The following is a 16020-nucleotide window of genomic DNA, read 5'->3' as shown; positions in this document are numbered from 1 at the left end:
GTGGAAGGATGTAAATTCTTAAAGAGTACCTGAAAACCATACTTGAGTAAAAGTACAGATACATTACAGTGAAAATTACTCTAAGTTATTGGTTACCAATTTCAAAACAACTTGATCTGATTAACAGTTCTTAACTCATACTGAGTATAGGCTCAAAGATGCACTAATCAGAGACATCATGGCAGTGAAAATCATGGAAGTGGTTGTTTTGTGAGGGTTGATTTTGTGGTTTGTTTTATAAAGTTTGTTTTATAATGAAAGCATTAAAAATTGAAACTTAAAAATTGCACCTTCAAAAAGGGTTCTTCAGTATAACGGATAAATAAAATAAGGTTAAATAAAATTAAAAAGTCGAAGACTTCTTGCACAGGATGTGCTGGTTATGTCCTCATCTCATATATAAAACATGTGATTCATAACTTATAGGAGTTTGCGTTCATGTACAGTAGTATAACGGGGGTTGGTTTGGTGTAAATTAGGCAAGACATACTTTCAGCGCCCTGTAGTTGTGATATTACTTCTTTTGTAGCAGAAGTAAACTGCTGCAGAAAAAGCAAGGTGCCATGCAAAAATGTAATGTGTAATTGCAACACTCATTACAAATAGTGGAGTAAAGGGTACAGATACTTTGTAGAAAATGTAGTGAAGTAGAGTAAGAGTTGCTTATATCTTTGATATTTTTTAAAATCTGTAGAGTTTGCAGAGTGTTAATAAAGTTAATTAATTAATTTAATTTTATTTAATTTCAATTAAATATTTTAAACCTTTTAAAACGTTATTGAATCTTTTTTAGTAGTAGGTGGCCTAATTAGTAAGGATTTGGAGGCTGTGGGTTTTAGTTCAGGTCGACGGGGGTCCATACGAGCCGATTTGTTCAAATGAATCAGATTCTGTTTTTAAAGACAAGATTACTTTAGATCCAATTACTTTTATTGTTTTTGCATTAAACTGAATTGGAAATTAACTTAATCTACTAGATTTAATTTCTTATTTTTATTTATTTATTTATTATTATTACTTAGGAATTAACCATGCTGATAATCCCATAGAAAAATTGTCTTTAGTTGGTTATTACACCTGTTTATTGCACAGTTATTGAAGAACAAAAGGCTCTTTTTAATCAGCATTAACAAAGACGGCAGATTTATTTTCAATGCATTGTTGTAAATGGTTTAGCAGCAGACAAGGCAAGAATGTTTCTGGATGGACTAATAAGTGCATTATAAAAGATGGCAGATTTATATATATATATATATATATATCTATATATATTATATATATATGTATATATATATATATATATATATATATATATAAGTATATATATAAAATGTTATATTCTCAGTTCTAGGGGAAAAGCAATTCTAAATCAGGGATTTGCCAAGGTGTCCATTGAAAAGTTTAAAGAAAATAAGATTAAAGTAAATAAATGAAAACTTTAATTAAAATATTAAATAATATATAATAAAATGATAAAGAAAGTAATACATCAAACAGTAAAAATATGTGACGTAATAAGGAAATATTTTCCAAATAATATTTTATACATATTTATAATATTATCTTTTCACAGTATAAATAGGGTTTTAGTACATGAAAATATTTAAGTTTTGTTTTTAATTTATTTATTTTTACATTTTTGGGATGGGTCTCATGCATGAGGATGAGCATATATGGGGGTCCATAGCATCTAAAAGATTGAAAACCCCATGTCTAAATAGCTGAGTCTGAAAGTTGCCAAGCAAGCAAAAATGGTATGGGATTGCAATAAAATGAGCGGAAATGTTATTATTTGATTGATTAATGTGTGTGTATTTTGTTGTACTGACTGCTGCATGGGGGAATGTTGTGGCTCTTTTTGAGAGTGTGGGGAGACTGGTTTGTTGGTAGTACAGTTGGCATGAGTCCTTCAGACCAAGGTTCACAAGGAGGAACAGTAATCTGATACACTGTATGTGAAATCAAAGGCAGTTGGCATGAGTCCTTCAGACCAAGGTTCACAAGGAGGAACAGTAATCTGATACACTTTGTGTGTAATAAAGATGTGTGTGTGTTTGTTTTTGTGTGTGTGTGTTTTTTTGTGAGTCTAAAATTTTTTTTTTTTACTGTACAATTATTTCCATTTATTCAAGATTGTATTTGAACCCATTGGGATTCGTTCCACATTATGTTGTTTTTCATTAACATTACTTTAAGTTCCACATTATGATTTTTTTCTGTGTGTGTTGTGTGTGGTTGTGTGTGTGTGTGGTGGGTCGAGAGAAGAGAGCGAAAACTGTGTGAACGTTACCTTGTATTGAGAAAGTTTAGTTTTTAAAAAACTAATTATGTAAATATAAATTAAATTTGAGTACATTTTTACTACTGGACATTTAAGTACATAAGTAGATATATATGTGTGTGTGTGTGTGTGTGTGTACGTGTGTGTGTACATGTATATATATTTAATATATATATACATATTAGGCCTTCGGGAGAGGATTAAATAGTATCTTAACTTTCTCAAAATTTCTCTTTGGCGAAAAAGTGGGATTTTTCCTTAATGGACTAAAACGTCCTCGTAAATCGATGGATCAAATTAAACTACGTTACCCAAAATGCCGTGCGGTGGCACGCAATTAAGACGCGCAGGTCCCGTGTTAACAATGGAAGCCCGTTCGCGTGCCAGTGTTCAAAATAAACAGAATCGCGCGCAGCACGCCGTTTTACCTATGCGTTTTACAAACGAACGCGCGATTTTAAGAGCACGTTTATAAAATACGTTGTTTCTAGATTTCAATGTAGTAGCCTACGTCATCACACAGTCACATGTAAAAAACCCCGATGAAGGCATTCAGCGAGATTTAAACACTACAAAACACAAGCAGCTGGTAAAATAGCAGTTTACTGTCCATCCGTGAACACACGTGTCTCTTTATAATAGAAATGAGTAATCGAGCAGGTAAAGCCTGACAGCATCTCTCACCGCGGTTTAAAATCATTTAGTCCATGCTCATAGATTATGATGATAGTGAGTTATGCTTTTTTTTATGTAAACATGTATGTTCCTCGCAGACGAGGGATGCGCCCGAAAACGAAAGACAGAAGCTGACCGGAAATCAGAGGACTGCGCGAGGCCGGACTCTCCTGTCATCGCCGCGTTCAGAGGTGAGATGATGAATGAATGAATGAATGAGTGTAACACATTCACTGCTGTGTGTTCACACTTCCACAGTCTTCCAGCGTGAGCTCGACACCAAGCATGATAAACACGAGCGTCTGGTGAAAATCAGTCGAGATATCACCATTGAGAGCAAACGCACCATATTCCTCCTGCACAGAGTGACCAGGTGAGATTCAAAAATATATATATATATTTAGGAGTATTTTGCCCTCAATTCAAGAAACGGCTAAAAACACACTCTTCCATCTTCATTTGACCCTCTAACTCTCTATGCACTCTCTCTATTCTAATTCTATTCTTGCTACTTGTCCTCTTTAAAAGAGTGAGAGCCACTAACATTCTGTTTTTTTTCCTATTCTTTTGACCCTTGTTCTTGCTACTTGTCTTCTTTAAAAGAGTGAGAGGCGAGCCACTAACATTCTCTGTTTTTTTTATTTAACAAAAACGTACAAAAAAAAAGATTCTGTGACACTAGCATTCTCTATTCTTTTTTCTTTTGACCTGTTTTATTTATTTATTTATTTATTATAAAAAGACAGTTGCAGTTTCTATTCGATTTCTATTCTAAAAAAGAAAACAGAGAGCCTCTGACTCTAGCATTCTCTGTTCTTTTTCAATTCTATTTTCTTGTTTTTCTTTTTATTTATTAAAAAAAGCTTGCTACTTGTACTGTGTTAGACTAGCACCATTTTTAATTATTTAAGTGAATACGAAATAAATATTTTGCCCTAAAATAACACACACACACACACATTTTTTTTTTTTAAATAAAATAACACACACACACACACATTTTTTTTTTATATAATATATAAATATTATTATGTTTATTATTTTATATTATTATTATTTCGTCTCTTACTTTTGTTAATCCGCCTGCCCTGCTTATTTTTGTTTTATATGATATAGATGTCTATATGTTTGTGCTCTAAAATATTAAGTTACTTTTTTTTATACTTTTATGAAAAATTTTTAGCTCCTAAAATCGCTAAACATATTTTATAGTTGAGTACCATTAGAATAAAGTTAAGGAGTAGATGTGTCTACACTGTAAATAAATGATTACTGGAGTACACTTTACAAGAAAATACTATTTCTGCTTTTCTACTTCAAAATTTCACATTTAATTCAGTGTGTTTCTCTGCCATTTCTTTGAAATTATTTGTAAAATTAACTACCAGTTTCTGAGTGAAAATTGGGACGCCAAATTTGAACCAATTTGTTTTTCAGTGTAAAACAGAAAGTAAGAATATTACATTTAATTTTTTCCCAAATGCAAGATAGATAGATAGATAGAGATGTTCCTGTTTTAATAAAATGTAATAATAATGAAATATACATATAATAGTACAATGTAACTTTTAGATTTTATATGTCATTGTCATTAACATGGATTAGAGCATTTGCTAAATGCCTGTAAACAAGCGTTAGTGCTTTTTTAGTGTTCCAGATGTTGAGGAGATCCTGAACGAGGCCGATGTGAAACTGGACGGTGTGAGGCAGAAGATCGGACAGATAGCAGAAGAACTGAAAGGAGAAGATTTACACCAGTTCCACCGAGCGTTTACACCAGGTATGGACACAAAACACTTACAATGGACGGATGATGTGACTAAATGTGACCCTGGAGCACAAAAGCACTCTTAAGTCTCTGGGGTATATTTGTAGCAATAGCCAAAAATACATTGTATGGGCCAAATTATCGATTTTTCTTTTATGCCAAAATCATTAGGATATTAAGTAAAGATCATGTTCCATGAAGATATTTTCTAAATTTCCTATAGTAAATATATCAAAACTTAATTTTTGATTAGTAATATGCATTGCTAAGAACTTCATTTGGACAACTTTAAAGATGATTTTCTCAATATTTCGATTTTTTTGCACCCTCAGATTCCAGATTTTCAAATAGTTGCAACTCAGATGAATACTGTTCTATCCTAACAAACCATACATAAATGGAAAGATTATTTATTCAGCTTTCAGATTTTAGAAATTGACCCATATGACTGGATTTGTGGTCCAGGTTCACAAATTATATATATATTAGTGGTGGGCCGTTATCGGCGTTAACGTGCTGCGTTAACGTGAGACTCTTATCGGGTGATAAAAAAAAATATCGCCGTTAATTCTATTCTCAAAGTTGGGTTGGGAGCTGGGTCTATACTACGCAAGCTATGATGACTTTCACCGTGATAGTTTAGCGCGGATGTATACCTAGACGAATTGCACTGTAGGAGGCGAGAACGAGTCTTCGAACCTGTGTGTATGCCTACTGGGAATTACCAAGCTTCCCAAAAAAAAAACCTCGACAAGACTTACGCCTGTTTCACACATACTCCGTCTGCAGTGCGTATGCAGTCCGTGTGTGTGTGGTGCAGAAGCAGCACGGACTCATTGTGCTTTCACACAGGACGCGTTTGCAGTCCGCTACCGATCCGCGGCTTAGTCCACAAACACAACATTTGTTCATTATTCTATATTTCAAACCATGTAAAAAATAAATAAATAAATAAAAAAAACATTGTGACTCTTATCACAGAACAGTAACAATCTTTCATAATCATAGACATTAGTTTAAACTTAATAAATATAAACATATTATTCATGCATTTGACTTCTAGGTTTGTATAATAAGCTGCTCAAGCAAGCGGCAAAACATTTAAACACAACAATTAGCCTACTTTTCTTGTTGGGATATCGCAAATATTTAAAATTAAAGCACCGCTGACAGAAAAACAGTCGACTCTCGTGCCTTTTGCATTTAAATCTTTTTACAAGCAATCGCACGGTTCTTAATGAACTTGTGTTTTTCTGCTTCCATAAAAGTGCATAGGCCTATCTCATGTTGCCTCGTTTATCTAAAGGTGCTCTTTTTCTTTGTTTTAAACCTAGCCAAAAACCCATGTGTTGCGTGTATAAAAACACAGAAGCCCTTTAATTATTATTTATTTATTGTGAAATTACTGCATTTCCGTGTCAATCCATGTTAATTTTTACCGCGAACAATGCGCTGTCATTTTAATTCAGCGCATGCTGAAATAGACTCTGTACACTGCTGCAGACGCACCGCTCCTGGAACGCACTGACGGACCACAACCGCGTGAACGCTGGAATCCGTAACATAGGTGCGTAAAAAAAAAATGCAACGCATACGCACTGCAGACGGAGTATGTGTGAAACAGGCTTAAGGTTGTTTGCAACTTGTGCAATGCGGAATTAGTTTACTGTAGGAGTCTTCTTCCAGTCTCAAGTGCCACTAAAACGCAAAGCATCCTTTAGCTAATGCGGAAGATGCGGGGGTTGATGCCGGGCCCGCAGGGGAAGAGTCGTCGTGCAGCACAGCTCTATCAGTACTAACAAGTACATCTTATTGAACATAATTTGAATGAGGCATCAAATGAGCCATTTTAATCTAGATTAATCTAGATTAATTTCAAGATTACAGTGAGATTAATCTAGATTAAAAAAAATTAATCTATGCCCACCAGTAATATATATATATACTATATATAATATATATATATACACATTATACACTATTCTTATAATATCTTGAAAACAGGGTTTTGAACAGGTTCTTGAAATGCTTGAATTTCAATGTAGTATTTTCAGGGTTAGGATTTTGGATATAGTGCTTGAAATTGTAATTGCATTGCTTTCATAATAATTCACTGCCCGTGACGTAATTATTTGCATGTTTACAATAAAATGCAGCCCCTTATTGCAGTATACAGTCAAATTCTATCAAGTCAAAAGGATTGCAACTTTATAAACTCTTGAAAATCGTCACAGATCTGCGATCGCTATAAAACAGTCATTAAGTGCATCTTAAGTAAACGGACCTGGAAAGAATTACACCTAATATGTATGTTTATTTTTGTTGCTTTTTTTTTTGTTGGTTGTGGTAGTAGTGGTATTTGATTTAAGTTTTTTTTGATGAAACATAGTATGTACACACGATGTAAATAAGAGCTTGATTGTGCAGTATAGACAGATTTGTCTTTCAGTCGGTGAGCTTGTGCTGCTTCATTGATTATAAGGGAGCGTCGTTGCTCACTTTCTGTGTATAACCCATTCTTAGTTTAAATAAAAGTTTTATTTTTCATGCTAAGTACATACTGCAAAGTTTCAGAGTGACAACTCTATTAAAATGCGGGACTTATTCTCTTTATGGGGATATATTCTCATAATTTTGACTCTTTTTATTATAATTTGTATGTATTTTTTTTTTTATTTGAGTGAGTTATTATATTTTTGTTTTTATTTTATTATATATTTATTCTTTAATCTCATAATGCTACAATTTTATTCTCAAAAAGTTGAATTTATTATAAAAATATTAGGACTTTATTCTCGTAATTTTGATTTAATTCGTAAAATGTTACATCTTTAATCTCATTTAACCTCAGTTTTATCCTCATGTAACTCTTTCCCTGCCAGCATTTTTGCAAAAAGTTGCCAGCCACCGCCAGCGATTTTGATGATTTTCACTAAAATTTGATGGCCTAGAGTATATTTCGCTGTATGAATATTTGAATATGCAATACACCAAAATAAAGATCAAAACCTCTACTTTTAAACAAACAAAAAAAATAGTTTTATTATTGAAACAGTTTTATTCTAGCTTAAAGCATTCTTTTTTTTTCAACACTTGAATATAGGTAGGCTTCATAAAAATGTATAATTTTGAGCAAAAAGGTGAGAAAATAAATTTTTTATCAAAAACTACATCTGGACAATATTCAGTACGATTATCAAAGCATACATCGCTTCCATCAACACCTCCAAAGCTTGCACAGACATATACCACTTCCTGAATCAACATTTTACTCCATAACATTATGCAGTTTTCATTTATATGCTGTCTATTGCCAATGATCGCATTATTTATCATATGCATCTGTTTACATAAAAGATTGCTTGTTTTTCTGTCCTGTTCACGTGTGTTTTTGTTCGGGAGGTTTTGTACTCATTCAGAAGATTTGTAATAGTGTCCCCGAGTGTATAACAATGAAAACAAGAAAAAGCTGTAAAAACTCATCAATGTCGGGGAAATGGTTAACTGCAGGAAATTATTAGACATCCATGTCTTAATATCATGTACACATTTCAATAATGCATCAAATGAAACCTATGAGATACTGTATTTTTGTAAAATATGGGCCAAGGGAAGCATATAAAGGGAAAACAGTAAAGGTCCCAAAATGGATCCCTGGGGCACGCCACACAAGACTGGTGCAGAGGATGAGAAAAAATGTCCTATATTTCCAAAAAAATCCTGTTCTTGAACTACGAGGCAAACCTCTTTAATGCAGTGCCTCGATTACCTACCATACATTCAAGTAGATCAAGAAGAATGTTATGGTCAGAGGTTTCAGATGCCGCACTCAGGTCCAACAATACCAGCACAACACAAGCACCTGAATCCAGAGAAAGCAGCATGTCATTTGTAATTCTCAGTAGTGTAATGATCTAAAACCAGATCGAAACTTATCTAAAACACTAAAAGGATCCAAAAAAGACTGAAGTTGTGAAAACACTATTTTCTCCAAATGCTTGCTGATAAATGCAACTTAGAAACTGGCTGATAGTTACAGCACATTGATGTTTGGAGATGGTTTTTTTTTTTTTTTTGGTAGAGGTTGGTTTTTTTTTTGTTTAAAACTGGCTGGAACAACACCTTTGGCTAAAGAGCTGTTCACTAAAGCTGTTACACTAATAGTAGAAAAAAACATCCTTAAAAAGACGTGCAGGAATAATATCTAACTTAGAAACAGAACACTTCATAATAGAGACAATATCATCGAGCTGATGTGATAAAACAGGTTGAAAGGAAGACAAACAACTTGTGGTACAAGGCAATTGCAAATTAAGTGATCCAGAAGAAGCAATGGAGGATCTGATAGCATCAATTTTTTGAGTAAACTAGTTTTAAAAATCCTTACAAAGCTCCGAAGTGGCCTCAGATGATAAATTCAAAGACAGGATTAAAAGAGAATCATATAAAACAAAGCTTTTGGTCTATTCACATTATCAGCAATTAACTGAGAGGATTAACTAGATTTTGCAGGTTTTACTGCTATTTGATAATTAGACAGACTTTAAGATATCAAAGGAAATGTGTAGCTTATAATTTTTCCACTTTCGCTCTGCTTTTTGACACTCTTGTCTAAGAGCGCGGGTGTTTTCATTTAACCACCGCTGGCCAATTCCCTTCACCTTACACCCTTGACTTTATTCTCATAATTGACTTTATTCTTAAAATATTATGACTTTAATCTCGTAATCTTAATGTTGTATGTATAGTGTTTTTTGGTCCACTGTGCACCACTTAATCATATCTCGAGTCCAAGAAAGCTCACTGTGCTTTTGCAACCATTATTATTATTTTTATTTTTGTCTTTCATAAGGGGAGAGAGGGCAGACGCGATGTCTGCAAACTTCTGAGGAAAGCATGGATAAGGCAGGGAGGGGACCTACCAAATTCTGTGGTTATCTGGCGGTGAGGGGAAGTCATTTTTAGATTATGGTCGCAGAGAAATCATCGGGGTCTTTCTTGCGACGTGACCGGGGTCAGATCCTGCCAATTAGCTTTCTGTTTTTCTTTGTATTTGAAGAGCTTTATTGGGCTGTGACCCTCGGGCTCGAGCGTTGATAAAGCGTCTCATGAGCTTGTGTTCATGCAGAAGTCATTAAAGGTGCTCAGGGCTAAATTTGACACTAATTGCCGCTGATACAGTGGTCTGATTAACATCAGGTTTGTGCTGGTGCATAAACTGGTGCATAAACTGGTGCAACTGGCATTAGTGCTTAAACAGGTAATATGTAATAAGGTGACCTTAATCAGAAAGGTTATAGTTGCTTAATTTAAGCTTTTTAAAAAAATCTTATTTATGAGATGAGTGCACTTAAACACTGCAATCAATGTCGCAGTCACCAGTGATTTACTTGAATGTTGATTGTACAGTTTAGTTAGCATTTTCCATTAGATTGTGCATTTGCTCTCCATTTTTGTTGTAGTAGCATTAAACAACATAGTATTTTTGTTAGGGTTAAAAATGGAAACTAAGAAATAGAATTGTTATTTTTTTTAATATTCACAGCTATTCACATTTTTCTTCTTTTATTAATGCATGCTACCCCCCCCCCCATTGTTGCTGGGTTTTGCCAATTAATATTATTTAATTTTTGACATTATTATTTTTAATTAATTGTATTGTATTTTTTTTTAATTCTTTGGATTCTATGATGAATAGAAAGTTACAGAACATCATTTATTGAAAATAGAAATATTTTCTAGCAATATAAGTCTTTACTATAACAATATCCTGTCTTTTAAACTCTTTTTTTGAACATCATTTATTGAAATAATATGACAATAATCTGAAGTGTTTCTTGAGCAGCAAATCAGCATATTATTTCTGAAGATCATGTGACACTGAAGACTGGAGTAATGATGCTGAAAATTCAGCTGGGCATCACAGGAATAAATGAATATTTTAAAGTGTATTAAAACAGAAAACTATTAAAGTGCAATAATATTTCACAGTATTACGTTTTTTTTTTTTTTTTTTTTTTTTTTTTCTGTATTTCTGATCAAGTAAATGCAGCCTTAATGAGCATAAAAGACTTCAAAAAAGACACTCCCAAACTTTTGAACGGTTATATACAGTATTATATGAATTCAGCCAAAATCATTAAAAGCGCTTCATATCATGCATAATTATGACTTTGGAACTTGACTAAATAAGAAGCACCACAGGAGGCCACATTAAATCATTCTCTTATATTTTCAACCATAGAAAATGTTTATTTTTGTATTTAAGCAACAAAAGGTGACGACAGCATGTTTGCATGAAGAGTTTCCTGGTAGATCTCAGAGAAACACGGTTTGTTTATCCTCTGATTTCTTCACGCTGTTCCTGATAGAAATGAAGATAATGCTTTACCCGTATTAGAAATGCCGCTTTTCTTTCATGCCTGGCACCAAACTTCTCTATCGCAGAGCCTTTCGACTGTCATTCACGCAAACACACAGTGTGTTTTCAGCGTTTGGCTCACTGAGAGCCCAATTATCTGTTTTCTTTTGGCTCTGAGTGCTGTTTCACACACTGACACAATTCAGCCGTCTGATCCGGGTACAGACATGGGCCATGCACAATGAAGCTCTGTTATTGTTCCAACAGACATTGAGCGTTTAATTCTTTACCATCAGAGTTGAAGAGGTTACAGACTGTGAAGGATTGACTCATTTGTGAAGTTTAGTACCTCTCCCTTTCTTTAGGATACATTGATGTTGTAGTTTTATTTTGTATTACATATACTGCAGGATGTTTAGCAAAATAACCCATGAATATTTTTCCTTTACTTAAAAAAATATAGATATATTATTGAGATATTATTATAGGTTTTATTAATATTTTTAATTTTAGTTAAAGTTTTATTACTTTTATTGTGTTTATTTATTTTTGGTTTTATTAATCTCTCTTTTTGTTATATGCTGATACAGATTTTATTTAATTTTTAATTTTTTTAGTTTAATTATTAGTTGTTTTAGTACATCAAGTTAAACAAAATGAAAATGAGAAATGTTATCTTGGCAAATAACTAAAATAAAATTAGATTTTAATTAATTTAATCTTATTTCAGTTAAAATATATTTTATTTCAGGTACCAAAAATTATTATTATATATAATTTTTAATGTTTTTACTTTAAGTTAACTATAATATCCCTGGTTTATAATATATGTATTATTATGTATATTAATAGTATAAATGTGTCTATAAAATATTATAATAGATTTTAAATTAAAGATTGTTTTTTATATATGTATTGAAAAAGAGTAAGACATTCTAGTTTAGCAGGAGTAAGTGGTTTTGACTAGTAGCCTCAGTGTGTTTACATCCAGTAAAGTGACTGTTCTGTCAAATTAACCTCCAAAGAAATGTCTTGCAATCTCCAATCTCATGCTTGATAACATTATCTCACTTCCTGCCGAGCCTGAGAGATCACAACTAAACTTAGTCCCTGCTCTCTTTCACCTGCTCGGCTTCGTAAAGAGCCGCTGTGCTCTGGGCCAAGACTCACGATGGGATCTAGTTTTCATTTTTATGTTCACTCTGCATGTTGAGCTGAGCGGGGGGCGACAGATCAGAAGCTCTTTGATGTTAATTGCCACTCCATCAGTAAAGTCTTCCGTCCTGTCATTATTGGCCTGATGTTTATACAAGAGCTGGACACAAATGCAGAGGTCGGTTTAACATCATCTGACTGAGGCTGTTTGAATGAATCTGAAACTTACTATAGAAATGCATTTGATGCTTCTTATAAAAGCATATTTTTTTGGAGAGCGTGGAAAAGTAGAGACGCTGTGACATGACCCCACCAATATACAGCCACTACTAAATTGTCTCTAGCAATAATTTTGATCAAACAATTAAATATATGTGGATGTAAGCACTGTTGTTGTAAGTTCGGCCGCATCTGAAATAGATCATAGCATTGATATTACCTGAGAAGTTACAGTAAATACAGTAGAAAGCTTTTTTTTATTAAACAGTGCAAAACATCAAAAGATTACAGTAGTATAAAAACAAAACGTGTACACACATACAAATTGCGTAAAAAAAATAACCATTGTTTTACTATAGTAAAAGTGTAGTAACCAGGTTTTTTTGTTTTTTCACAGTTTTACTACAAATACCATGGTTAAACTATGTTTAGTGTAGAAAAACTACACTAAACATAGTTTATGTTGTGGTAGTTGTGGTTTTTTTGGAGCAAAACCATGTTTACTTTTCTTAAGGGATGTGTTCCTAGGTTAACAACAACAACAAAAAGTAAATAAATAAATATTATACACCTTAAGAGGACACTTAGGATGAATATTTGTGTGTTGTATGTGTGTGTTCCTAGGTTAACAACAACAACATTTTTAATCTAAAATAAAAATAATGTAAGAATCTCTATTTTCCTATATTCTTTTTTGAGTAGTCAAACAATCCAAAGAGAACATCTTTAAAACAGAAAGAAAAGTAACTCATGTGAACATTAAAAAAAAAAAAAAAAAAAAATCTGATCAAAGTTTCTCTGTGTGGGTACAAAACAAGTGAATGAATGTCTGACTTCTTTAATAATTACGTCCATAAGCTTTTTGTGAAATTAACTCCAAATTTTGGATTTGGTTTGACCTCTTCATATTTAAGGAGAGAACAATTTTGTTAATCCTAAAGCAGTGAATGTTATGATTCTCAAGGGTGTTGAATTTAGTTGAGAGACGCTATGACAAGTTCCTACCCAAAATTTTAAACAATAGTGTGTACAAGCTCTGTACTTAGTGTTTAAGACGACGAAATGAAATTGAGCAGACACGCAGAGATCGCTCTTGTGAGGTTTAAATTGAGCGCGGGCTTTCTGAAGTTCATTGAAACTGAGTAAGTGTTGTGAAACACTCGACTGAAAGCTTTGAGATCTATCACATGACTGAAGCCTGATAATGTAGAGAGTGTCCTCGTTTTATTTTCAGGCATTCAGGAGTATGTTGAGGCCGTGTCCTTCCATCACTTCATCAGACATCGCACGCTCATCAGCCTGGAGGAGGTCAACGCTCGTCTGGTCTTCATCAGAGAAAACAAGGTATGCTACCGGATCCTGAAATCAACATTAGGCATCCCTCTGAATATAACCGCGGCCTCCTTGATGTTGTCTTGCCAAAACAGAGAGACTATATTCTCCAGAGCACTTTCACCAGATTTATCAGGTTGCTGGCAATCACGCCGTCTTTTGCTGCAATTTCTAGAAAGCAGCGAGGGCCGCCTGCTTTGCACGTCTCTCTGTAATTGAGATATTTTTATAAGCCTTGATCTAGTTTGATTATTCGGACTTCAAGGTGTTTTGTTTGTGTATAAACTCTTAAATACAGGAGGGTTGTATTTAGTTCGCATTTTTGGTTCCTTTGCCCCGAAGTCCATGGGTTTGAATGTGTTTTCAGTTAAATGCCTGAAATAAGATCTGTGGTGAACACAAGCTGGTATTTAAGCTTAAAAATCCATAAAAGTTGATTTAATTTGTGAACATTTTTGTGATGAAAAAAAACATGTAAGTAATTAATTAAATTAATTAATTTCAACAAATTTCATGTCAGTATAGACACTGTATCCATTGCATTCAGCATGTTTTCTTACTCAGGGTTTCTGCAGACCTTAAAAGGTCTTAAATCAGAGCAAAAAGTTTTAAATTAATTAAGTTATGGCATTCTATGCACTGAAAAAAAATATCTTCCTCTGTATTTTTTGTTTTGATTTCCAATACGATTATCTAAACATCCTTAAATCAAGTTACATTTAAATTGAACATGAAGTTTTGTTTTCTGAGAAATGTAATGAGTGACAAATGTCTGTCTGTGGGGTATTAACTGTATTAACTTGTTTTCTCTCTGAATTAAGTTTATGTTTAAACCGTGAACTCACATTTTGATCACTTTCTCATAAAACAAGGCTTATGATCTCATGTCATATTTTCATTCTCAAGTAAATGCATCTTGATTTTAAATCTTTGGACGTTTGCACTGTAAAACGACAGAAATACAGAGGAAGAGCATTTTTTGCAGTGTGATCAGAAGGTACAGTAAAAATTATTTCTGAATTTTTTTTTATTAATTAAAAAAAGTGGAGATATGTTAGTTGTATTTTCAAACTGAAGTGTTGCTACTGTAATTCAAGACATTCACATTTAGAGATATTAACATATTGTGATGTAGGGATAGTTCTAAATAAAATATTTTTCAAATCTTGGTAACCAAACAGTTGACGGTAGCCATTGACTTCAATAATATAGGGGGAAAAAACAACTATTTAAAATATCTTCTTATTGGTTTTAACAGAAGAAAAAATCATACAGGTTTGGAACAACATAAGAGTGACAAAATTGTCATTTTGAGGTATACTATCCCTTTTAATGTAGCCTATTGTTATTTGGTCTTAGAAAGGTCATAAAAAGGCTTAAATGTACCTTCATATAAAATGTTGTTGTTGACGTCGTCTGTTATGAGTGGTGTGTTGTGAAGGTTGTTGTTTTTCCATTTTTATTTTTAAATTTTTTGTGTATGTGCATTCAATTTGTAAATGTGATGTTTCCAACATGACTTCAACACACCAAAACTACAAAAGTGCATGATGATCCAAAAGCGAAACTCATTGTTTGCTCCTCTCTTATTCTCTGAAGGGTGAAGGTGAGGTCACGTGGGCCGGCCCGAGTGTATTGACCTTCCAGATAACGCCGATCGACTACCTGCTGGGCGTCGCGGACCTGACGGGCGAGTTGATGCGCATGTGCATAAGCAGCGTGGGCAACGGCGACATAGACACGCCCTTCCAGCTCAGCGGCTTCCTGCGGCAAATCCACGACGGCTTCTCCTACATCGGCAACACGGGACCCTACGAGGTGTCGAAGAAACTGCACACGCTGCGGCAGAGCCTGGGGAAAGTGGAGGACGCGTGCTACACCCTATGCGTGCGCGGATCCGAGATTCCCAAACACATGCTAGCTGACGTGTTCACCAGCAGGGCGGCGACACATCTGGACCCGGATGAGCCGATGGTGTGAGATGTGTACTTTCATATGCATGTTGGACTTTGCAGATAGACTGGGGATATTATCGTGAGAGTATTTTTAGTTTAAGGACTCATTTATTCTCTGTATGTGTTTCAATGGTTGCATGTTGTTTCAGCTGCTGTATTTCATAAAAATGGGAAGATGCTTAACTGATCTTGTTCCTTCTAATCTACCTGAAAGTTATAAACGTTTACCGTTATTTTGAAATCAAACAGCCTCAGAACTGTCAGTAAAAATGTT

At 33.9% G+C, this 16020-nt stretch overlaps 1 protein-coding gene across 1 annotated transcript; it reads left to right on the top strand.

The window, feature by feature from the left end:
• Window positions 1-2720: 2720 nt before the first annotated feature.
• On the top strand, window positions 2721-15927 carry LOC109065666 (translin-associated factor X). Its single transcript, XM_019082656.2, has 6 exons — window positions 2721-2941; window positions 3055-3147; window positions 3215-3329; window positions 4606-4736; window positions 13694-13803; window positions 15391-15927. The coding sequence occupies exons 1-6, from the start codon at window positions 2926-2928 to the stop codon at window positions 15769-15771; spliced, it is 846 nt and encodes a 281-aa protein (XP_018938201.1). The 5' UTR covers window positions 2721-2925; the 3' UTR covers window positions 15772-15927.
• Window positions 15928-16020: the final 93 nt, after the last annotated feature.

Source organism: Cyprinus carpio, chromosome A13 (genome assembly GCF_018340385.1).
Source record: "Cyprinus carpio isolate SPL01 chromosome A13, ASM1834038v1, whole genome shotgun sequence".
Lineage (NCBI taxonomy): Eukaryota > Metazoa > Chordata > Actinopteri > Cypriniformes > Cyprinidae > Cyprinus > Cyprinus carpio.
This window is presented reverse-complemented; position numbering and strand designations above follow the sequence as displayed.